We start from the raw sequence: 24684 nt of genomic DNA, 5'->3' as shown, positions 1-24684 counted from the left end.
AACCACACTCTTTTTATTACCACACATCTCTCTTACCCTTTCATTACTTACTCGATCAAACCACCTCACACCACATATTTTCCTCAAACATCTCATTGCCAACACATCCACCCTCCTCCGCACAACCATATCTATAGCCCATGCCTCGCAACCATATAACGTTGTTAGAACCACTATTCTTTTAAACATACCCATTTTTGCTCTCCAAGATAACATTCTCGCCTTCCACACATTCTTCAATGCTCCCAGAACTTTTGCCCCCTCCCCCACCCTGTGACTCAATTCTGCTTCCATGGTTCCATCCACTGCTAAATCCATTCCCAGATATCTAAAACACTTCACTTCCTCCAGTTTTTCTCCATTCAATCTAACCTCCCAATTGACTTGTCCCTCAACCTTCCTGTAAGTAATAACCTTGCTCTTATTCATATTTACTCTCAGTTTTCCTCTTTCACTCACTTTGCCAAACTCACTCACCAGCTTCTGCAGTTTCTCACGAGAATCAGCCACCAGCACTGTATCATCAGCGAACAACAGCTGACTCACTTCCCAAGCCCTCTCATCCACAACAGTCTGCATACTTGCCCCTCTCTGCAAAACTCTTGCATTCACCTCTCTAACAACCCCATCCATGAACAAATTAAACAAACTTGGAGACATCACACACCCCTGCTGCAAACCAACATTCACTGGGAACCAGTCACTTTCCTCTCATCCTACTCGTACACATGCCTTACATCTTGGATAAAAACTTTTCACTGCCTCTAGCAATTTACATCCTACACCATATACTCTTAAGACCTTCCACAGAGCATCTCTATCAACTCAGTCATATTCCTTCTCCAGATCCATAAATGCTACATACAAATCCATTTGTTTTTCTAAAACTTTCTCACATACATTCTTCAAAGCAAGCACCTGATCCACACATCCTCTACCACTTTTGAAACCACACTGCTCTTCCCCAATCTGATGCTCTGTACATGCCTTCATCCTCTCTGTCATTACCCTCCCATATAATTTCCCAGGAATACTAAACAAATGTATACCTCTATAATTTTAACACTCACCTTTATCCGCTTCGCTTTGTACATTGGCACTATCATGCATCCCGCCAATCCTCAGGCACTTCATTGTGAGCCATACTTATACATACATTGAATATCCTCACCATCCAGTCAACAACACAGTCACCTTCCCGGCTTTCATCTGCAAATCTTTCACTACCTCATCTCTGTTTACCAAACCATTATCCCTAACCCTCTCACTTTGCACACCACCTCGACCAAGACACCCTATATCTGCCACTCTATCATCTTAACACATTCAACAAACCTTCAAAATACTCACTCAGTCTCCTTCTCACATCACCAGTACTTGTTATTACCTCCCCATTAGCCCCCTTCACTGATGTTCCCATTTGTTCTATTGTCTTACTCACTTTATTTATCTCCTTCCAAAACCTCTTTTTATTCTCCCTAGACTTTAGTGATACTCACCCCAACTCTCATTTGCCCTCTTTTTCACCTCTTGCACCTTTCTCTTGACCTCTTGCTTCTTTCTTTTATAAATCTCCCAGTCATTTTCACTATTTCCCTGCAAAAATCATCCAAATGCCTCTCTCTTCTCTTCATTAATAATTTTACTTCTTCATTCCGCCCTTCACTACCCTTTCTCATCTGCCCACCTCCCACACTTCTCTTGCCACAAGCATCTTTTGCACAAGCCATCACTGCTTCCTTAAATACATCCCATTCCTCCCCCTCTCCTGTTACGTCCTTTGCTTTCACCTTTTTCTATTCTGCACTCAATCTCTCCTGGTGCTTCCTCACACAAATCTCCTTTTCAAGCTCACTTACTCTCACCACTCTCTTCACCTCAACATTCTCTCTTCTTTTCTGAAAACCTTTACAAATCTTCAACTTCGCCTCTACCAGATAATGATCAGACATCCCTCCAGTTGCACCTCTCAGCACATTAACATTCAAAAGTCTCTCTTTCATGCGCTTATCAGTTAACACGTAATCCAATAATGTTCTCTGGCTCTCTCTCCTACTTACATGCTTATACTTATGTATACCTTTCTTTTTGAATCAGGTATTCCCAATCACCAGTCCTTTTTCAGCACACAAAACTGCAAGCTCTTCATCATTTTTATTTTCAACACTTAACACCTTATGTACACCAATTATTCCCTCAACTGCCATATGACTCACCTTTGCATTAAGATCAACCATCACTGTTACCCAGTCTTGTTCATCACAACTGCTAACACACTCACTCAGCTGCTCCCAAAACACTTGCCTCTCATGATCTATCTTCTTGTACCCAGGTTTATAGTCACCAATAATCATCCATCTCTCTCCCTCCACTTTCAGTTTTACCCATATCACTGATGTCTATAGTTTACTTTCTTACACTTTATCACATACTTCCACAACTCCTGTTTCAGGAGTAGTGCTACTCCTTCCTTTGCTCTTGTCCTCTCACCAATCGCTGACCTTACTCCCAAAACATTCCCAAATCATTCTTTCCCTTTACCCGTGAGCTTCGATTCACTCATACTACCTATCTCGCCTTTTTTCTCATCTTGGTTACATCCACACAAATTGAGACACCCCAATCTGAGCCTTCGAGGAGGATGAGCACTCCCCACATGACTCCTTCTTCTGTTTCCCTTTTTCGAAAGTTGAAATACAATGAGGGGAGGGTTTCTAGCCCCCTGCTCTCGTCCCCTTTAGTCGTCTTCTGCAACACGTGGGGATTGCGTGTGAAGTGTTCTTTCATTCTTATCCCCAGGGAGCTGTGAAATTGTTCTGTTCCCCTTTTAGAAAGTTGAAATTCAAGGGTGGGAGGGTTGCTAGCCCTCCGCTCCTGTCCCCTTTAGTTGCCTTCTACGACACGCGGGGAATGCGTGGGAATTATTCTTTCTCCCTTCTCCTCAGGGAGCTGTGGTTTTGGTGCATTACACATGACAGCTAGAGTCTGAGTGTGGACAAATGTGGCCTTTGTTGTCCTTTCATAGCACTACCTCACACACACGCGGGAGGAGGGATGTCATTTAATTTGTGGCGGGGCGATGGAAGGAATGGATAAAGGCAGCATGTATGAATATGTGCATGTGTATATATGTATATGTCAGTGTATGTATATGTATGTATATGTTGAAGTATATAGGTATGTATACGTGCGTGTGTGGGCATCTATGCCCATACTTGTATATGTGGGTGGGTTGGGCCATTCTTTCGCCTGTTTCCTTGTGCCACCTCACTGACGTGGCATGTGACCAAACCATTTCAGAACACTCTTTTTATTACCACACATCTCTCTTACCCTTTCATTACTTACTCGATTAAACCACCTCACACCACTTATTGTCCTCAAACATCTCATTTCCAACACATCCACCCTCCTCTGCATGACCCTATCTGTCACCCATGCCTCACAACAATATAACATTGTTGGAACCACTATTCCTTATAATATGCCCATTTTTCCTCTCCGAGATAATGTTCTCGCCTTCCACACCTTCTTCAACGCTCCCAGAACCTTTGCCCCCTCCCCCATCCTGTGACTCACTTCCGCTTCCATGCTTCCATCCGCTGCCAATCCACTCCCAGGTATCTAAAACACTTCACTTCCTCCAGTTTTTCTCCATTCAAACTTACCTCCCCAATTGACTTGTCCCTCAACCCTACTGAACCTAACATCCTTGCTCTTATTTACGTTCACTCTCAGCTTTCTTCTTTCACACACTTTACGAAACTCAGTCACCAACTTTTGCAGTTTCTCACCTGAATCGGACACCAGTGCTGTATCATCATCGAACAACAACGGACTCACTTCCCAAGCCTTCTAATTCACAACAGACTGCATGCTCGTCCCTCTCTCCAAAACTTGCATTCAACTCCCTAACAACCTCATCCATAAGCAAATTGAACAACCATGGAGACATCACACACCCCTGCTGCAAACAGACATTCACCACAAACCAGTCACTTTCCTCTCTTCCTACTCGTACAATGCCTTACATCTTGGATAAAAACTTTTCACTGCTTTTAGCAACTTACCTCCCACGCCATATACTCTTGATACCTTCCACAGAGCATCTCTATCAACTCAGTCATATGCCTTCTCCAGATCCATTAATGCTACATACAAATCCATTTGCTTTTCTAAATATTTCTCACATACATTCTTCAAAGCAAACACCTAATCCACACATCCTCTACCACTTCTGAAACCACATTGCTCTTCCTCAATCTGGTGCTCTGTACATGCCTTGACCCTTTCGATCAATACCCTCCCATGTAATTTCCCAGGAATACTCAACAAACTTTTACCTCTGTAATTTGAACACTCACCTTTATCCCCTTTGCCTTTGTACAATGGCACTATACATGCATTCTGCCAATCCTCAGGCACTTCACCATGAACCATACATGCATTGAATATCCTCACCAACCAGTCAACAACATAATCACCCCCTTTTTTGATAGATTCCACGGCAATACAATCCAGACCTGCCGCCTTGCCAGCTTTCATCTTCCACAAAGCTTTCACTACCTCTTCTCTGTTTACCAAATCATTCTCCCTGACCCTCTTGCTTAGCACACCACCTTCACCAAAACACCCTATATCTGCCACTCTATCATCAAACTCATTCAATAAATCCTCAAAATACTCACTCCATCTCCCTCTCACTTAACTACTACTTGTTATGGGATGAAATTAAACACCAGGGTTAAAACTACATATATAACAAGAAATATTGAATACAAGATAACAGAAGCACATTAATCGGGCACAGATATTTACATTAACACCTAACATTCCAGGTAAGATTTCAATTTAAGGATATATCTCTTTCCTTTATTATTACTTGACTATAGAAACATGACGCAAAAGAAACGTTATAGGTGAGCAATTCTATGATAATTTGCAAAATCTTGTTACACTTGGACCCGAAACAATACAGTCTAACATTGTATAACTTAGTGTAGCGTCTCATCACACACTGATTGTAATGGTCAGAGTGACCGAAGTGGCAACAGGTTAAGGCAAATGGAAACCCCCATTACCTGTAGGGCATGTGATGGCTGAAGGAATCACAGCCAAGCTGCCTTCAGGGGCTTTTATTGAAGGGACAGCCAGCCAGGAGCAACCAGCTCCACCATGACCTGCCTCATCTCAACTGTGGTTGAGAGGAATGACCACATCCAATTACTCTTGATTGGTCAAAGACTGATTGTCATGCCTTCATCCTGATTGTGATTGGCTGGAGGCCTATGGTCCGGCCCTCATACCGCTTAAGGTCTGGTCCTGAATCTTGCTGATGAAACGATGATGAGAGGCAGCCTTTCCCAGGCATGACCGCATGGCTGATCCCAGGCCGGGTTGGCACCACAGGTAAGGGAAAATGAACTGGCCTATGTGACAAGCATGACTTGAGTGACCATTTGCTGTGGGGGATGTGAAATTCCAGGCAGTGTGGGAGTGGCTGAAGATTCTATTGAGACCCTGGGTCACCACGTAGCCTACCTATAACATGCATTATCTACATGAACACAGAACACATAGATTTGTAACAACTGTATCCTTAAAGGAGAAAATTCCTGGAAGAGGAATTTTCTTATCTTAAAAGCAGGATAAACAATCTGCCAGCACATTATGTGCACCGAGAGTATGTTGAATCCCTGAATTTTACTCTTAAAGGAACACAGCCTACCTAATTAACCTCTGATTCTTATCCCAGAACTTATTAACACATTTAAGGGGGTGGTGGTCAGTATACGCCCTGATAGGATTGCCTGAAGGGCACAAGTATACAAGAAAGTGCTGTAAAGCAAGTATCAAAGGCAAAAGTTCCTTCTCACTGGTGGAATAATTCCTTTGGGGTTGATTGAATTTCTTACTAAAATAACAACTAAAATAACTGACAGGGTGTACAACCTTCTCTGCATCCTCCTGCAAGAGGACAGCACCAGCCCCTACATTACTGGCATCTACAGCTAGCTTGAATGGCTGATCAAAATCAGGAGCCTGCAAAATAGGACTGTTACAAAATATGGCTTTAATTGATGAAAGTCTGTCTCACAATGCTCATTCCAAACATGGTGACATCACACACCCTTGCCACAGACCGACCTTCACTGGGAACCATTCATTCTCCTCTCTTCCTGCTCATACACTCACCTTTCACCCTTGAAAAAACTTCTCTTCTTCTGGCAGCTTACTTCCAACACTATACATTCTTAAGACCTTCCACAAAGCATCTCTATAAACCCTATCATATATCTTTTCCATATCCATAAATGCCACATACAGATCCGTCTGTATTTTTTAAGGATTACTTACACATTCTTCAAAGCAAACACCTGATCCACACATCATCTGCAACTTCTGAAACTTCACTGCTCCTCCCCAGTATGATGCTGTGTACATGCCTTCACCCTCTCAATTAATGCCCTCCCACATGATTTACCAGGTATTCTCAACAAACTTATTCCTCTGTAGTTTGAACACTCACCTCTATTCCCTTCGCCTTTATACAATGGCACTATGCATGCATTCTGCCAATCCTTAGGCACTTCACCATGATCCATACATACATTGGATATCCTTACCAACCAGTCAGCAACACAATCACCCCCTTTCTTAATAAATTCCACTGAAATTCAATCCACTCCTGCCACCTTGCTGCATTTCATCCTCAGCCTTTTCTCTCTTCACCAAACCATTCTCCCTGATTCTCTCACGTCACATACCACCCTGACCACATCACCCTTCATCTGCCACTCTGTCAGTAAACACATGTAACAATCCTTCAAATACTCCAATTCCTCCTCACACCATCACTAGCCTTCTATAGAGCAGCAAATACATGTGGAAGAGTGAATGGAGAGCTGAGTGAAGGTTTCAGTATACATGTGGGTGTGAGGCAGGGTTGTGGAATGGAGAGCTGAGTGAAGGTTTCAGTATACATGTGGGTGTAAGGCAGGGTTGTGTGATGTCACTGTGACTTATTAAGATATACATGGATGGAGTGATAAGAGAGATGGAAACAAAACTAGGAAAGGAGATGCAGAGATGGAGGTTGGTGTTGAGGTATGGTGGCTGGTGACAAGCCTGTTTGCAGATGATACTGTGTTGTTTGCTGAGAGTGAAGAGGAGTTGCAAAAGGTTGTAAGTATGTTGTATGATGTATGTAAATAAAGGTAATTGAAGGTAAATGAAAGTAAATGTAAAGTAATGGTGTTTGAAAGGATACAGAGTGAAAGTGATGGTTTTGCAAATCTGTAGAGCAAAAGAAGAAACTTTACAAACAGTGTAATAGATATTGAGGAGAAAGACTAGAAAAGGTGAGAAAATGTAAGTATTTAGGAGCTATCTTAGGTAGGTTTGGGGATATGGAAGAGAGATAATAAAGAGAATTGTACAGGGTAGAAGAGTCATTGGGTCCCTTAAAAGACTAATGAAGAGTGGAGGTGTCTATATGGAAGTGAAGAAAAGATTAAGAAATAGCACAGGCCTCACAACCCTGACCTGTGCAGCCAAAACATTGACGTGGAATGAGTCACAGAGGTCATGAATTCAGACTGGAAATGAGTTATTTAAAGGGAGCATGTGGTATGACTAGACTGAATGAAGAAAGAAATGAGGATGTGTATGAGTGATTTGGTATGGCAGTCAATGCAAAGATAAGGAATTGTGGAGGGGTAAGATAGGTAAGACATGATACTTTGAAGGGTTGTGGGCATGTGAAAAGAATGCAAGTTGGGGAGTTTACAAGGAGAGTGTATGATAGTATGATTAAAGGGGTTGGTATGAGAGAAAGACTACCTGTTTCTCTATCTATTTATCTCTCTATATCTCTAATGTCCATTACCTCCCAGAACTCCTATCAAGGGGTGGTCATGGCAGAAGAGTCTCCTTTTATCCCTGTCCTTTCATGCCTCCCTTGCATACACCATTCCATGCATTCTTCCACCCTAGTTGCCCATGTCATAGGTGGTCTTCCTCTCGCACCAACCCCTTTAATGTCACCACCTTTGACATTGGGAAAGTAGAGTGGAAGTATACTGGAGGAAGAGAAATAATGGAGAATGCATGTAATGGTGTTTGTGAGGGAGGTATGTAAGGACAGGGATAAGTGAAGGCTCTCTTGCTGTGGCCACCCCATTGATGGGAATTCCCAGGGGGAATGGGCGTCATAGATATAGATAAATTGATAGATAGAAAGATAGATAGAGGATCCTGCTGCTCTCAGGAAGCTGGCCAGATCCACCTGGTCAGGATCAGGACCATAGATCATAAAGTGTTGTGACATTGTGCGTTTCTGTGTAGAGAGTGCAGAGCAGTTGAGTAGCTGTTGTTTGGTATTTCTTTATGATATTTGCATCATGGCTATGAAGGGTCTTGTGTTATGTTGAAGTGGTGTTTGTAGTGCTGTAGTGATGGGTGCAATCTGCAGCATAGATGGGAGGGTGTGACTTATGTTTGTTTGGGCTGTAAGGCTTCTGATGGTTGTATGTATGGTGGGTTGGAGTTTTAGACAGCGTTGGGAGGTTGGAAGTTTAGTGCTTGTCGGGTTAGTTTGATGTGTATGTTTTGTCATTGTTATACTTGTGGGTGGAGAGATCTTTGAGTAGAAGCCCTTGAAGTGTGAGGCAGAGGTAGATTTTTTTTTCTACTTAGGGATTGGTGATAAGTTATATTGTGGTTTGGATAGGAAGGGTCTAGTGCATGGAGTTGAGTGCTAAGTTTGGTGAGATGAAGAATCTTTATTTCCTTTTAAGGGTATTTTGTTTGTGGTTGATAGGTAACCAGTGATTTTACTCAGTGCATTATTTTTGTGAGGTTTGCTGCTTTGTTATATTTGCAGATAAATTTTTTGTGTTGAGGGCTTCTTTTTCTTTTTAGAATCTGATACCAGTTAGTGTTTTAAGGCTATTTAGTTTTTGTTTTGCCTCTGTGTCGTTGTTATTTATGTAAGAGTGAATGTCATGTGTATATCATATGAGATGCTTAGAATGGTTGGTGTTTAGTTCAGTGGAAGTAATTGCCCATTCAAGGTGACTGGGGTGTGTGAGCTGAATTCATGTCTGTTTAGGGTTAAAAGAATGATTGAAAACTTCTGTGAAAATGCAGATATTTTGCTCTTGGTGAACCATTGTTCCATATGTGTGATGTAATTATGTATCTTTAATGTTGCTACTGTGGTATCAGGATGTTGGGATGTTATTGTGAGGTCACCTGCATGTGAAAGGACCTTCATGTTAAGGCTTGCCTCAGGTAATGGGAGTTTAAGCGTTTGGAGGTCAAGCCATCATGGGCTACTTTGGCTCAGTGGCTGTGAAATTGGCCAGCCATTGTTTGTCATTGTGTCAAGTATTTTTTGTGTGTGGATGTGTGAGGAGATTGTGTCAAGGGCTTTGTTGATGTATTTTATCACTCGTATTATGTATGAGTGGGGTTATGGTTGGTTGAATCTATCTATGTTGTTTGAGGTCAGTGTGTAGTGTGACGATAGAACATTTAGGTCTGAAGCCATGCTGTGTGGGTGAGAGTTGGGTGCTTGGTTTGATTATGCTGTGAACCAGTTTTTTTTTACAGAGTTTGGATACTGAGGATATAAGGGAGATGGGGTGGTAGGAGAAGGGGGAGTTAAGTGTGAGAAGGATGGTTAGTTGCTGTGGGTCTTGTGCTTCATTGTGTTGAGGAAGGAGTTCCAGACTTCAGTATATCTTTAAGTGATTAGATTAGTAGTGTTGTTGTTTAGTGTAGACTTGTTCTCTGATTTCTATTGATGGTTGTGTCTGAGTTGGTTTCTTTGCTGAATGAGGCGTGTAACATAAGGAGAAACTTAGGTTGTATTTCTTAATGTGCCCTTGTGGTATGTGCTTTTTGCTGACTTGGTTGGAGGTGTTGATGATGGGTGAGACTGCAAGATCTAAGGATGAGAAATCATATATAATAAAGTTTTGGGACTTTATTTCAGTTTACTGTGTGAAGGTTGACCTGTAGTATATATATTTTTTCATTTGTGGTTGTATTGAACCGATGCTGTAGCTGAAGCATAATCAGGATGGTTAAGTGGTCAGAGGATAATTTATATAGAATGTTTCAGTTCTGTTTGTTGTCTCATGCAAATCCATTATCAATTAGCGGTTGTGATATGTAAATGCACTGCCTCATCCTTTATATATCTTTCTGTGGTACTGTATTAGTGCTCGCTTTGTAGCAGTTTTGGTTGCTAAACTATTTCTGAAAGATGCTCCACCTTTGAAGTTTGCTTTATAGGAATATTTGGTTCGTAGAATGTATTTTTTTTAGGTGATGTGCTATACATTGACTTACTTCTGTTATCTTTTTCAGTCACCATTCAAGCGGCAGTTATCGTTGCGATTAAATGACTTACCATCTAATCTGGAGAGGACACTGTCAATGTCTTTAGACAATAACATGGCAAACACAACAGTCTCCAACAACAATAATCAGCCTCCAGGTAATATACTAATTTTAATTCATAGTTCCTGTTTGTTAATATGTGTATTAGTAATTTTATAAGGTGACTAAGCTGTAGTTTCTACTAAAAGCCATCAAAAGTGAACTTGGTTATAAAAATGGAACTGTTTGCATTCTTATGAACGTTCTTGAAGCTTGATGTCATATTCTTTATTGCTTATGACTGTAGAAATCAGAAAATGCATATTAGTTAAGTTTTAATTTTCATGTGATTCTCTGCCTTTTTATTGTGGGAGTCCTTTTCACTTTTTCTGAGGCTAACAGTGAGTAGTAGAAAAAATTGCTTATACCTTTTTCCAGGACTTTACTTGATGAAATGTCTTATGGAGTGTTCTCATAATTCAGAAATTGATTATGATCATCACATCAAATATGAGTAAACATTGGTATTTAGCAGTTGATGTTTAATGAAAACAAAGCAGATAAAGGGAATATTCTCATAATCCTGCTTTACTTGGCCAGCAATTGATTGCCATCATAAAGGTGTGTAAGAACACATATGAAGAAATGTTTTGTGGTCGTGTGCATAAACCAGAAGAGTCACACGTATCTCATTGTAACTTTCAGTCTTATATGCCCAGTTGTTTCCTGTACAGCTTGTACTGGAATGAAAACTTTTAACAAATATAAAGCATTCTTCAAGTGAACTGTCTAGCTTTGGCAAAGCCTTAGCATTTTCTCATTCTCTGTTGGACTTAGAGTTAAACTTTGCTCAGTTTGGACCATAATACCCATGAATTGTGGAGGATTATGATTAATAAACAGGTCCACAAAAAGAGGGCACACATCAGCCCGCAGCAGCATTTAATACTCAACCAAGGAATTACAGGTACACCACCAATTTTCCGGCAACTGATGGTTCGGCACCTCCTTTAGGCCGGACAAAATTACATGAGAGAACTTGAAATTACCGCGGCCACCAGACTAGTTTACTGGGTGGCCACAGATGGCGTTGTGTGTAGCGTGCTTATTTACATTCTTTACACACTACTTGTAGGTGGTGATACCGCAATTCTGTGAGACTCTTAGCTTATTTTGCTTAAATTTAACCCTAGCTATGGCTTTTAAAACTTGTGAGAGTGTCAGTCGTGGTATCAGACATAAACACCAGTCCATATCGATTCAAGATAAAGCAGAGCTGTTGGAAAAAATGGACTATGGGGTTTTGGTGCATAAGCTGTGTGACATCTATAGTATATACTGTTTATGATATAAAGAAGCAAATGACAGTTACAAAAACTGTGAAAGATGGTAAGAGTACTGGGCATGATCGAGTGATGATGGAATCGTTTCGACAGCATCAGAGTGATGGAGTGGACTTATCAGGTAGCATGATAATGGACGAGGCTAAGTTGTTCCATAAAGAACTTAAATTACAACATGAGCATGACTATAGTGAAGGATGGCTTCAAAGATTCAAGAAGCGCCATGGAATTTCCATGAATAAAGTGTGCAGAGAAAAGCGGTCTGCAAACCATGAAGGAGCTGCTATATTGACGAATTTGCGAAACTTGTAGCTGACGAGCACCTCCATCCTGAGCAGGTGTATAATGCATATGAAATTGCATTATTCTGGCAATGCACACCTAGGAAAACACTAAGAACAGAAGACAAAGGAAACCCCACAGGATTCAAACAGGGGTGCATCCAGGGGAAATAGCGCCTATGGCAAGCACTGATATTGCGCCCATCTAAACATATAGCACCAATATTTTTTATTTTCATTACCTTCACCAAGGAGATTGTTTTTACTGGCGTTTGTTTGTTTGTCTGTGAGCAACTTCCAACAAATGTTATGAACAGATTTTGATGAAATTTTCAGGGAAAGTCAGAAATGACACAAGGACCAGTTGATTAGATTTTGGGAGTGATTCAAGTCATTGTCTGAATCCAGGATGCCATTACAGAAATATCAATTTTTGTGAATGATATCAAAATAATAATGATATCAATGTGATTCCAAATGCCAAAGATATGTTTTCATGGTCAAGAAATCTAAATCTGTAAGATCCGAATCATTGTCTGGATCCAGGACGCCATTATGCCACAGGCGCCCCCCTTCAGGTGGCGCCCAGGGCACCTGCCCTACCTGCCATACCCTAGATGCGCCATTGGATTTAAACAATCTAAGGACAGACTTACCATTTTAGGGTGCTTAAACATTTGATATTTGTTTAATTTAAATTTCTAGCAGTCCATGGTATACTTTAGACAAATGGGAGATGTATAATTAGTGGGTTACAGGTGTATTGATGAATTATCATTACGTGACCATGGTTGGTCCAGCTAAATGGTTAATTTGACAAGGCTGTGGAACCAAGAGTGCCGGAAAATCAGTGGTGTTCTTGTACTAACAAGAGCTCAACCAGTATCATTATGAATATTTAACCCTTTCACAGTGACTTTCACATGTATCTGAATAAACCTTTATTCCATGTGACTGTGATGTTCATATTTATGCCATGACTTCTAAACATCTGTGCATTATTGAAACAGCCAACATGTATGTGCCTGTATTGATAGACATACTACACCAGTTTTCTTTGGTGATTTAGCAGATGAGCCTTATCTCTCAGTAGAGTTGATTTTATAGCTTCATAGGTGTGTTACAAATGTGGGTTGCAGATAACACCTATATTATGGTTTGGCATACATATATGCTTTAGGCCACTTATTAGTTTATTTTTGCTCATAATTGTGCTATTTATTGAAGAACAATTTTGATTAAGTCATAAAAGGCTAAGAGAGAGGTATGGCAGTAAAAGAGTGTGGTTGAGAGCTGAAGAAGGTGTGCTGAAATCATTTGGACTTATGGATAGAATGAGTGAAGAGAGGTTGACAGAGAGGATATATGTGTCAGAAGTGGAGGGGAAAAGTTGAAGATGGAAGGATTGAGTGAAAAAGATTTTCACTGATCAGGGCCTGAACATTCAGGAGGGTGAAAGGCATGCATGGGTAGAATGAATCGGAACAATGAGTTATACAAGGGTTGACATGCTGTCATCGGCTGAACCATGGCATGCGAAGCAGCTGGGGGAAACCATTGAAAGGTCTGTACGGCCTAATTTTGGATAGGGGGGCTGTGATTTTGATACATTGCACATGACAGCTAGGAAACGTTTGTGAGCAAATGCAGCCTTTCTTCATCTGTTCCTTGAACTATCTTGCTGACATGGAAAATGGTGATCAAGTATGGAAGAAAAGGATCATTATAGATGACTTCTCTGTTTAATGCAAGATAGGAACCAAGAATGCTTGTACAAATTCAAGAAGACAATGAATTGTAATACAGTCATTGAGGAAAACTGGATTACGGGGTCAGAGTCTACCTAATGAGATACCAAAGAACGTGTGAGACATTTAACGACTGTGTGATACAATTGATGGTTTTATGACTGTGAAAAAATTTACCTGTACTGTAAAATTACAGAGAAAACTAAAACAGGAGTAGTAACAGTAGGTACAGGTACGAGAACAGCTGCTTGGAACACAGACCAATGCTTCTCCAATCGGTACCACTGTCTGGCCAGCCAGCTCAGTGCTTGGCAGGCTTCAGTGGCTGATGCATGTTATAAAAGTGGTGAAGTAATTCAGTGATAGAGAATGCATCCTAAGCAGCTTGGAACAGAAAACTGTGTGATACAGTGGTGGACCCTCCAAGTGCGTCTGCAGAGCCATTTGTTGAAAAGTGGGTAAATCACTCATCTTCTGCTGATGACACACAGGACTTGTCTCACAGTGTTTAGTGAGGAGGTGGACAAAATGAATCATAAGTTAGTTAATTAGGGTCAGTCAATTAGTATAGAACATTAGATTGATTAGTGCAAAATTGAGGGGATGTAATATATGATTTACTTATTATTCAGAAGTAAAAAAATAATTTAAATCAAAATCAAAAGTTTAGATATGCTGATGAGGATTTGTTCTGAGTTACATGATGATGTGTAAGATTTGTTTTTTTCATACTTGACCTCCATTTACATCAAGGTAGCACCAGGAACCAGATAAAGAAAGGCCACATCTGCTCACATCCAAATGCAAGCTATTGCGTGTAATGCTCCAAAACCACAGCTTCCTATTCACATCCAGGCCCCATAGACTTTTCCATGACCCCAGACATTTCACATGCTCTGGTTCAGTCTGTTGATGAGACATTGAGCTGAGTAAACCACGTCATTCCAGTTCACTCTATTCTGTACACACCTTTCACCCTCTTGCATGTTCAGGCCCTGATCGCTCAAAAGCATGAAGGGAAAGAAAAAAGATAACATATACATTCCTTTCTTCTCCCACGCACCTGATCACCACACCCTGCATCAGAAAGGTAGCACTAGGAAATTGATGAAGAAAGGTCACAACTGCTCATATCCATACGTGAGCTGTCATGCGTAATGCACGGAAACCATAGCTCCCTATCCACATCCAGGCCCCATAGATTTTTCCATGGTTCACCTTAGATGCTTCACATGCCCTTGTTCAATCCATTGACAGCACATCAACACCAGCATTCCACATCATTCCAATTCACTCTATCCTGTGTATGCCTTTCACTGTCCTGCTTGTTCAGGCCCAGATCGCTCAAAATCTTTTTCACTCCATCCTTCCACTTCCAATTTGGTCTCCCTCTTCTTGTTCCCTCCACCTCTGACTCATATATCCTCTTTGTCAATCTTTCCTCACTCATTCTCTCCATATGTCCAAACCATTTCCACACACCCTCTTCTGCGTTCTTAGCCACACTCTTTTTATTTCCATGCATCTCTTACCCTTTCATTACTTACTCGATTAACACCTCACCACATATTTTCATTGAACATTTCATTATCACCACAGCCACCCTACTTCATGCAACCCTGTCTATAACCCATGTCTCACAACCATATGATGTTGTTGGAACTACTATTCCTTCAAACACACCCATTTTTGCTCTTGGAAATAACATCCTCTCTTTCCACACACAGACCAGCATTCACTGGGAACCATCCAGCCTCCTCTCTTTCTACTCATACACACAATTTACACCCTTGATAAAAACCTCTCACTGCTTGTAGCAGATTACTTCCTGTGCCATATATTCTTAAGACCTTCCACAAAGCATATCTATCAACCCTATTATATGCTTTTTCCAGATCCATAAATGCCACATGCAAATCCATCTGTTAAGTATTTCTCACACACATTCTTCAGAGCAGACACCAGATCCACACATTCTCTACCATTTCTGAAATCACACTGCTCCTCCCCAATCTGATGCTCTATACTTATCTTCACCTTCTCTATCAGTACCCTCCCATGAAATTTACAAAGTTTACTAAACAAACATATACCTCTGTCGTTTGAACATTCCCCTTTATCCCCTTCACTTTTATATAGTGGCACTACACATGCATTCTGCCAATCCTCACGCATTTCATCATGATCATTCTGTCAATCCTTATGCAGTGCACCAAGATCCATACATTCACTGAATATCCTTACCAACCAATCAACAGCACAGTCACCCCCTGTGTTGATAAGTTCAGCTGCAATACTGACTCCTGCCACCTTGCCTTATTTCATCTGCAAGGCTTTCACCTCCTCTTCTCTCTTCACCAGACTATTCTCCATGACTCTCTCTTTCTCTCTCTTTGCATACCACCACTACCAAAACACCCTAAATCTGCCACTCTGTCATCCAGCATATCTAACAATCTTTGAAAATACTACGTCTCCTCACTCCATCACTACCAGTTATCACTTCCCCTTATGCCCCCTCGCCAGTGTTCCCATTTGTTCTCTTGTCATTCACACAGTATTTTCCTCCTTCCAAAACATCCTTATATTCTCCCTAAAGTTTAATGATACTCTCTCCCTCCAACTCTCAGTTCCCCTCTTTTTGAACCCCTGCAACTTCCTCTTGACCTTCTTTTGCTTTCTCTTATTCATCACCCAATCATTCTTACTCCTTCCTTGTAAATAACACCTAAATGCTTCTCTTGTCTCTTTCACTAGTAACTTTACTTCTTCCTCCCACCAGTCACTACCATTTCTAATCTGACCACCTTCCACCTTTCTCATCCCACATGCATCTCTTGCACATGCCATCACTGCTTCTCTCAGTACCTCCCATTCTTCTAACTTCATTTGCTCCCACCTTTTGCCATTCTGCACTCAGTCTCTACTGGTATTTCTTCATGCAAGTCTCCTTCCTAAGCTCACTTACTCTCACCACTCTCTTCTCTCTGACATTGTCTCCTCTTTTTTGAAACATCTACAAATCTTCATCTTGCCTCAACAAGATTGTGATCAGACATCCCATCAGCTGCCCCTCTCAGCACATTTACATCTAAAGTCTCTCTTTTACACACTTATTAATTAATGTCTCCTACTTACATACGTATACTTGTGCATATCTCTCTTTTTCAGTGCATTACACATGACAGCTAGAGACTGAGTGAGAACAAATGTGGCCTTTTTTGTCTGTTTTTCTGGCGCTACCTTGCTGAAGCAGGTGGTGGTGAAGCTGTTTCCTGTGGGGCAGGGGTAGCGCCAGGAATGGATGAAGGCAAGCAAGTATGAATATGTACTTGTATATATGTATCGAGGAAGTAAGGCATGTGTACGTGTAGGAAGAGAGGAAAGTGATTGGTTCTCAGTGAATGTAGGTTTGCGGCAGGGGTGTGTGATGTCTCCATGGTTGTTTAATTTGTTTATGGATGGGGTTGTTAGGGAGGTGAATGCAAGAGTTTTGGAAAGAGGGGCAAGTATGAAGTCTGTTGTGGATGAGAGAGCTTGGGAAGTGAGTCAGTTGTTGTTCGCTGATGATACAGTGCTGGTGGCTGATTCATGTGAGAAACTGCAGAAGCTGGTGACTGAGTTTGGTAAAGTGTGTGAAAGAAGAAAGTTAAGAGTAAATGTGAATAAGAGCAAGGTTATTAGGTACAGTAGGGTTGAGGGTCAAGTCAATTGGGAGGTAAGTTTGGATGGAGAAAAACTGGAGGAAGTAAAGTGTTTTAGATATCTGGGAGTGGATCTGGCAGCGGATGGAACCATGGAAGCGGAAGTGGATCATAGGGTGGGGGAGGGGGCGAAAATCCTGGGAGCCTTGAAGAGTGTGTGGAAGTCGAGAACATTATTTCAGAAAGCAAAAATGGGTATGTTTGAAGGAATAGTGGTTCCAACAATGTTGTATGGTTGCGAGGCGTGGGCTATGGATAGAGTTGTGCGCAGGAGGATGGATGTGCTGGAAATGAGATGTTTGAGGACAATGTGTGGTGTGAGGTGGTTTGATCGAGTAAGTAACGTAAGGGTAAGAGAGATGTGTGGAAATAAAAAGAGTGTGGTTGAGAGAGCAGAAGAGGGTGTTTTGAAATGGTTTGGGCACATGGAGAGAATGAGTGAGGAAAGATTGACCAAGAGGATATATGTGTCGGAGGTGGAGGGAATGAGGAGAAGTAGGAGACCAAATTGGAGGTGGAAAGATGGAGTGAAAAAGATTTTGTGTGATCGGGGCCTGAACATGCAGGAGGGTGAAAGGAGGGCAAGGAATAGAGTGAATTGGATCGATGTGGTATACTGGGGTTGACGTGCTGTCAGTGGATTGAATCAGGGCATGTGAAGCGTCTGGGGTAAACCATGGAAAGCTGTGTAGGTATGTATATTTGCGTGTGTGGACGTATGTATATACATGTGTATGGGGGTGGGTTGGGCCATTTCTTTCGTCTGTTTCCTTGCGCTATCTCGCAAACGCTGGAGACAGCGACAAAGCAAAAAAAAAAATATATATGTATATGTTTGTGTATGTATATGTGCATGTATGGGTGTTTATGTATATATATATGGATATGTGAGTGGATGGGCCATTTTTCATCCGTTTCCTGGCACTACCTCGCTGACTTGAGAAACAACGATTAAGTATGATAAGAAATAATAAGAAAATATCTTTTTCAAACCAGGTATTCCCAGTCACATGTCTTTTTTCAGCACATAATTCCACAAGATCTTCACCATTTCCATTCATAGAGATGCTCTTCAGGCTAAGGGATTGAGAGGCAAAAGCTGTAAAAAACAATGAAAAATATACAAGGATAAATTCATAAGTATTCTTAGAGGAGGACACTAGCTCCAACATCAGAGTGATGGAATGGAAAAAAGGACTTAGAAAGCATTGAGATTCTTAGAAAAGACATGAGGAGACTCCTAAAGGGGTTCAACTGATATAAGACACATGATCCTGATGAAGGCTCTTCATAATGCTGAAGAAGTTTCCAGATACTTTTTAGTTTTCCTGAAATGTTATTCAAAGAGTAGCTGTTAGAGTATGTGCCAAGGTAGTGGAAAAGGACAAATATCTGTCTTGTTTTTAAGAAAGGAGATCAGTGAATTGCACTGACCTACTGACCAGTCTCTCAAACAAGTATTGTTTGTAAAATGCTGGAAAAGATAATCAGGAGGCAAAGGGATTATTCTTGTAAAGGGGAAACTTCAGACACAGTATGGATTCAGTGACAGATGCTCCTGCATGACAAATCTCAGTGATTTGTAAGAGATTGTAGGCTTGGTTTTAGACGAGCGAGATGGATTGTTTGGCTGTGCATTCCAGGACTCTCAGATGTTTGACTGTAACATACAGGAGGTTTGTAGGAGAGCTAGATTTTCATGCAGGAATAAAAGGGAGATTCTGTTTGTGGGTAGAAGTTATTTTGTTGAGAGTGAACAAATGATGCATGTTAGAGGACCAGATTCCACCTTAGTATTTGTGTTCAAAGAAGAGTTTATAGAAAATAGAAAAGAGCTAGTGAGTTACCACTGTATGAAAAAGGTAACAGTGAAGACATTTGTTAGCATTTCTAGCAAACATTGCATGCTTGATATTATCGAAGGGAATGAGGAAATGTCAGAAGCTACTTAGAAGAGTGACTACATGGATTTAGAAATAATCTGCTGTTTTTGGGTGTGACTGACATGAAATGAACAAAACATGCTCTAGTCATGGCCATCTCATATGAAAAGAAAATAGGATATAAGAAAAAGAAAGAAGATATTAGTCAGAACTCCTCAGATATTAGTAAACATGCCTCTTGAAAGTAGAAAGGTAATAGAAATAGGGAAAGAGAAAAGAATGAAAGGAATAATATAGCTTTGCTGTTTGAGGAAGGGAAATATCATATCTGTCAGTCCTAGCTTGGCTATTCTCCACAGTGGAACTATAAGAACCAGCAGCCAGATGCATATCATGTGTCCAAGTCTTGGTGGCAGGAACAAATGCAGAGAGCTCGTGGGAGCATTACCTGTATAACAGTGGGAGAGCAGCAGCAACATAATGGACTGAAAGTAACAGTTGGAGATAGGTGAGGCCTAACAAATTAAGGAAAGTAAGGCTTTATGTGATGACTCTATCTGACAAAAAGTAAGCATCATCATACGGAAAAGTGATGGATAGGTGGATCAAATATTTTTTGACTGCCAGAAGGCCTCTGGTACCATCAAACACAAAAGACTGAAGCTAAACGACCAGGTTTGTGTAAGAGAAGGGCTACATTAATGTATTAATAGCAGTCTAGGTGGGAAGGGTGCCAGATGGGATCCCTAAGGGTTCAGTGCAGCACTACTGTTGTTTCTGACGTATTTGAATTATTTGCCTGAAGAAACAAAATTGAGCCGGTGAATATGTTTGCTCATGATGCCAAAATTATGAAGTGTGAAGTAACTCAATGGTGAAATAAAGCATAGAGACCTAGATAGAATGCTGTAATGGTTATACACTTGGTAAATAAGATTTATCCCTGGAAAAATGGAAAGTCATAAAGATTTTTTTTTTTTTTTTTTTTTTTTTTTTTTTAGACTTTGTCGCTGTCTCCCGCGTTTGCGAGGTAGCGCAAGGAAACAGACGAAAGAAATGGCCCAACCCCCCCCATACACATGTACATACACACGTCCACACACGGAAATATACATACCTACACAGCTTTCCATGGTTTACCCCGGACGCTTCACATGCCTTGATTCAATCCACTGACAGCACGTCAACCCCTGTATACCACATCGCTCCAATTCACTCTATTCCTTGCCCTCCTTTCACCCTCCTGCATGTTCAGGCCCCGATCACACAAAATCCTTTTCACTCCATCTTTCCACCTCCAATTTGGTCTCCCTCTTCTCCTCGTTCCCTCCACCTCCGACACATATATCCTCTTGGTCAATCTTTCCTCACTCATTCTCTCCATGTGCCCAAACCATTTCAAAACACCCTCTTCTGCTCTCTCAACCACGCTCTTTTTATTTCCACACATCTCTCTTACCCTTACGTTACTTACTCGATCAAACCACCTCACACCACACATTGTCCTCAAACATCTCATTTCCAGCACATCCATCCTCCTGCGCACAACTCTATCCATAGCCCACGCCTCGCAACCATACAACATTGTTGGAACTACTATTCCTTCAAACATACCCATTTTTGCTTTCCGGGATAATGTTCTCGACTTCCACACATTCTTCAAGGCTCCCAAAATTTTCGCCCCCTCCCCCACCCTATGATCCACTTCCGCTTCCATGGTTCCATCCGCTGACAGATCCACTCCCAGATATCTAAAACACTTCACTTCCTCCAGTTTTTCACCATTCAAACTCACCTCCCAATTGACTTGACCCTCAACCCTACTGTACCTAATAACCTTGCTCTTATTCACATTTACTCTTAACTTTCTTCTTCCACACACTTTACCAAACTCAGTCACCAGCTTCTGCAGTTTCTCACATGAATCCGCCACCAGCGCTGTATCATCAGCGAACAACAACTGACTCACTTCCCAAGCTCTCTCATCCCCAACAGACTTCATACTTGCCCCTCTTTCCAAGACTCTTGCATTTACCTCCCTAACAACCCCATCCATAAACAAATTAAACAACCATGGAGACATCACACACCCCTGCCGCAAACCTACATTCACTGAGAACCAATCACTTTCCTCTCTTCCTACACGTACACATGCCTTACATCCTCGATAAAAACTTTTCACTGCTTCTAACAACTTGCCTCCCACACCATATATTCTTAATACCTTCCACAGAGCATCTCTATCAACTCTATCATATGCCTTCTCCAGATCCATAAATGCTACATACAAATCCATTTGCTTTTCTAAGTATTTCTCACATACATTCTTCAAAGCAAACACCTGATCCACACATCCTCTACCACTTCTGAAACCACACTGCTCTTCCCCAATCTGATGCTCTGTACATGCCTTCACCCTCTCAATCAATACCCTCCCATATAATTTACCAGGAATACTCAACAAACTTATACCTCTGTAATTTGAGCACTCACTCTTATCCCCTTTGCCTTTGTACAATGGCACTATGCACGCATTCCGCCAATCCTCAGGCACCTCACCATGAGTCATACATACATTAAATAACCTTACCAACCAGTCAACAATACAGTCACCCCCTTTTTTAATAAATTCCACTGCAATACCATCCAAACCTGCTGCCTTGCCGGCTTTCATCTTCCGCAAAGCTTTTACTACCTCTTCTCTGTTTACCAAATCATTTTCCCTAACCCTCTCACTTTGCACACCACCTCGACCCAAACACCCTATATCTGCCACTCTGTCATCAGACACATTCAACAAACCTTCAAAATACTTATTCCATCTCCTTCTCACATCACCACTACTTGTTATCACCTCCCCATTTACGCCCTTCACTGAAGTTCCCATTTGCTCCCTTGTCTTACGCACCCTATTTACCTCCTTCCAGAACATCTTTTTATTCTCCCTAAAATTTACTGATAGTCTCTCACCCCAACTCTCATTTGCCCTTTTTTTCACCTCTTGCACCTTTCTCTTGACCTCCTGTCTCTTTCTTTTATACTTCTCCCACTCAATTGCATTTTTTCCCTGCAAAAATCGTCCAAATGCCTCTCTCTTCTCTTTCACTAATACTCTTACTTCTTCATCCCACCACTCACTACCCTTTCTAAACAGCCCACCTCCCACTCTTCTCATGCCACAAGCATCTTTTGCGCAATCCATCACTGATTCCCTAAATACATCCCATTCCTCCCCCACTCCCCTTACTTCCATTGTTCTCACCTTTTTCCATTCTGTACACAGTCTCTCCTGATACTTCTTCACACAGGTCTCCTTCCCAAGCTCACTTACTCTCAGCACCTTCTTCACCCCAACATTCACTCTTCTTTTCTGAAAACCCATACTAATCTTCACCTTAGCCTCCACAAGATAATGATCAGACATCCCTCCAGTTGCACCTCTCAGCACATTGACATCCAAAAGTCTCTCTTTCGCACGCCTGTCAATTAACACGTAATCCAGTAACGCTCTCTGGCCATCTCTCCTACTTACATAAGTATACTTATGTATATCTCGCTTTTTAAACCAGGTATTCCCAATCATCAGTCCTTTTTCAGCACATAAATCTACAAGCTCTTCACCATTTCCATTTACAACACTGAACACCCCATGCATACCAATTATTCCCTCAACTGCCACATTACTCACCTTTGCATTCAAATCACCCATCACTATAACCCGGTCTCGTGCATCAAAATCGCTAACACACTCATTTAGCTGCTCCCAAAACACTTGCCTCTCATGATCTTTCTTCTCATGCCCAGGTGCATATGCACCAATAATCACCCACCTCTCTCCATCAACTTTCAATTTCACCCATATTAATCGAGAATTTACTTTCTTACATTCTATCACATACTCCCACAACTCCTGTTTCAGGAGTATTGCTACTCCTTCCCTTGCTCTTGTCCTCTCACTAACCCCTGACTTCACTCCCCAGTGAATCTTTGGAAAGTCATAAAGATAAGGCAATTATTAGATAAATCAGATAATACTGTATTGAAGAAAGCAAAGCACAGACATTGTATTGTGAAAAGTACCTGTGAACCGAAATCATGTTGACCTTGGTGCCAGAATGCCATGTAAGAAGGATTGTAAGGAAGCAAACTACATTATAGTTATCATCAAAAGTACTATACAATACTTAAACAGTGAGATGTTAAGAAAGATATAAGCTGTGTTCATTCATATCAAGCTGGGATATGCCACAACTGCCTAATAGGTCACTTAGAACTACTCAAAAGTATTCAAAAGATACAACAAGTTTGTTATTAGAAAAGATTAGATTGAATCAGAAAGGTTGAGGAAAGCCTGTAGACCACTCAGTTTGGTAGAAAAAGTGAGATAAGATGATAGCTGCATATAGATTTGTAATGGCCATGATGACATAAACTCTTTAAGGATATTGGAGTGGGAGACTTTCCCACCTACTTGGGTTCAGGAGTCTCGGGGTCTTTTGGTACTTCACACTAGCGCCAAATTTGTTTGTATTTTTTGATGAAATAGGTTTATTTTTTGAGATAGATATGTATAGTATTGATAAAATAATCCCATAAAGTTCAAGAGTTTGTTTTTAGTATTTGATAGAAATAGATACTATGAAATATTGTGGTAAAAATTTAAACCAAATGAACAGAAAGATGTAAATCTAGAAATGTTGTGGTCATACCTCATGTAATAAAGCCAGCATTATGCAGTAAAGCCAACCTAGACATTTTATACAGTATCTCGTATCCTTAACACATATGACAACCCCAAAAGGATTCGATTTAGTTATGCTCTAAATGTTTAAGAAGACACTGAGAGAATTAGAATAGAAAAGTTGTTTTAAGCCTGAAGAAAACCACAACAAGAAGGCATGATTGAAATTTAAACAAGAGAAGTCTATGAAGGAATGTATGGAAGCATTCTTCAGAAACATAATTGTGGACCTGTAGAATAAGTTAAGAGAAAGCAATGGTAAGAGGTCAGGGCTAACAAGTGTAAGTCTAGCTTTCTTTTGCTTTCCCTATCTGAAAGTATTATAGCTGTCTCTCATGATAACATAACTTTTTGCTTCTGTTTTCTCTAACTCCATTGTGACAGATTAACATTCACTCATCCCCTACTCATTCAGTCAAATATGTCTTTGGACACAAGCAAGGCACATGGACCAGATGGAATCCTTACTCATGCTTTGAAGGATTCTAATTACATATGTGCCCTGAATGAGGAGAGAGTTTTACACTCTAAACCCCTTCTCTTAAACATTTTAAATATCATACAATTTCTTCAGTTGTATGGGAGGGTATTGATT

General features: G+C 41.0%; 1 protein-coding gene across 4 annotated transcripts in view; it reads left to right on the top strand.

The window, feature by feature from the left end:
* numb (NUMB endocytic adaptor protein) overlaps window positions 1–24684 on the top strand; it is a 533145-nt gene that overhangs the window by 399637 nt on the left and 108824 nt on the right. For all 4 annotated transcript variants that reach the window (XM_071662779.1, XM_071662777.1, XM_071662780.1 and 1 more), the window contains one exon: window positions 10378–10507. In XM_071662779.1, coding sequence (XP_071518880.1) covers window positions 10378–10507 — 130 coding nt within the window. The remainder of the gene's footprint in view (window positions 1–10377; window positions 10508–24684) is intronic.

The sequence above is a fragment of the Panulirus ornatus genome, chromosome 6, assembly GCF_036320965.1.
Source record: "Panulirus ornatus isolate Po-2019 chromosome 6, ASM3632096v1, whole genome shotgun sequence".
Classification (NCBI taxonomy): Eukaryota; Metazoa; Arthropoda; class Malacostraca; order Decapoda; family Palinuridae; genus Panulirus; species Panulirus ornatus.
The sequence above is the reverse complement of the archived record's forward strand: the minus strand, read 5'-3'. Positions and strand labels throughout refer to the sequence as shown.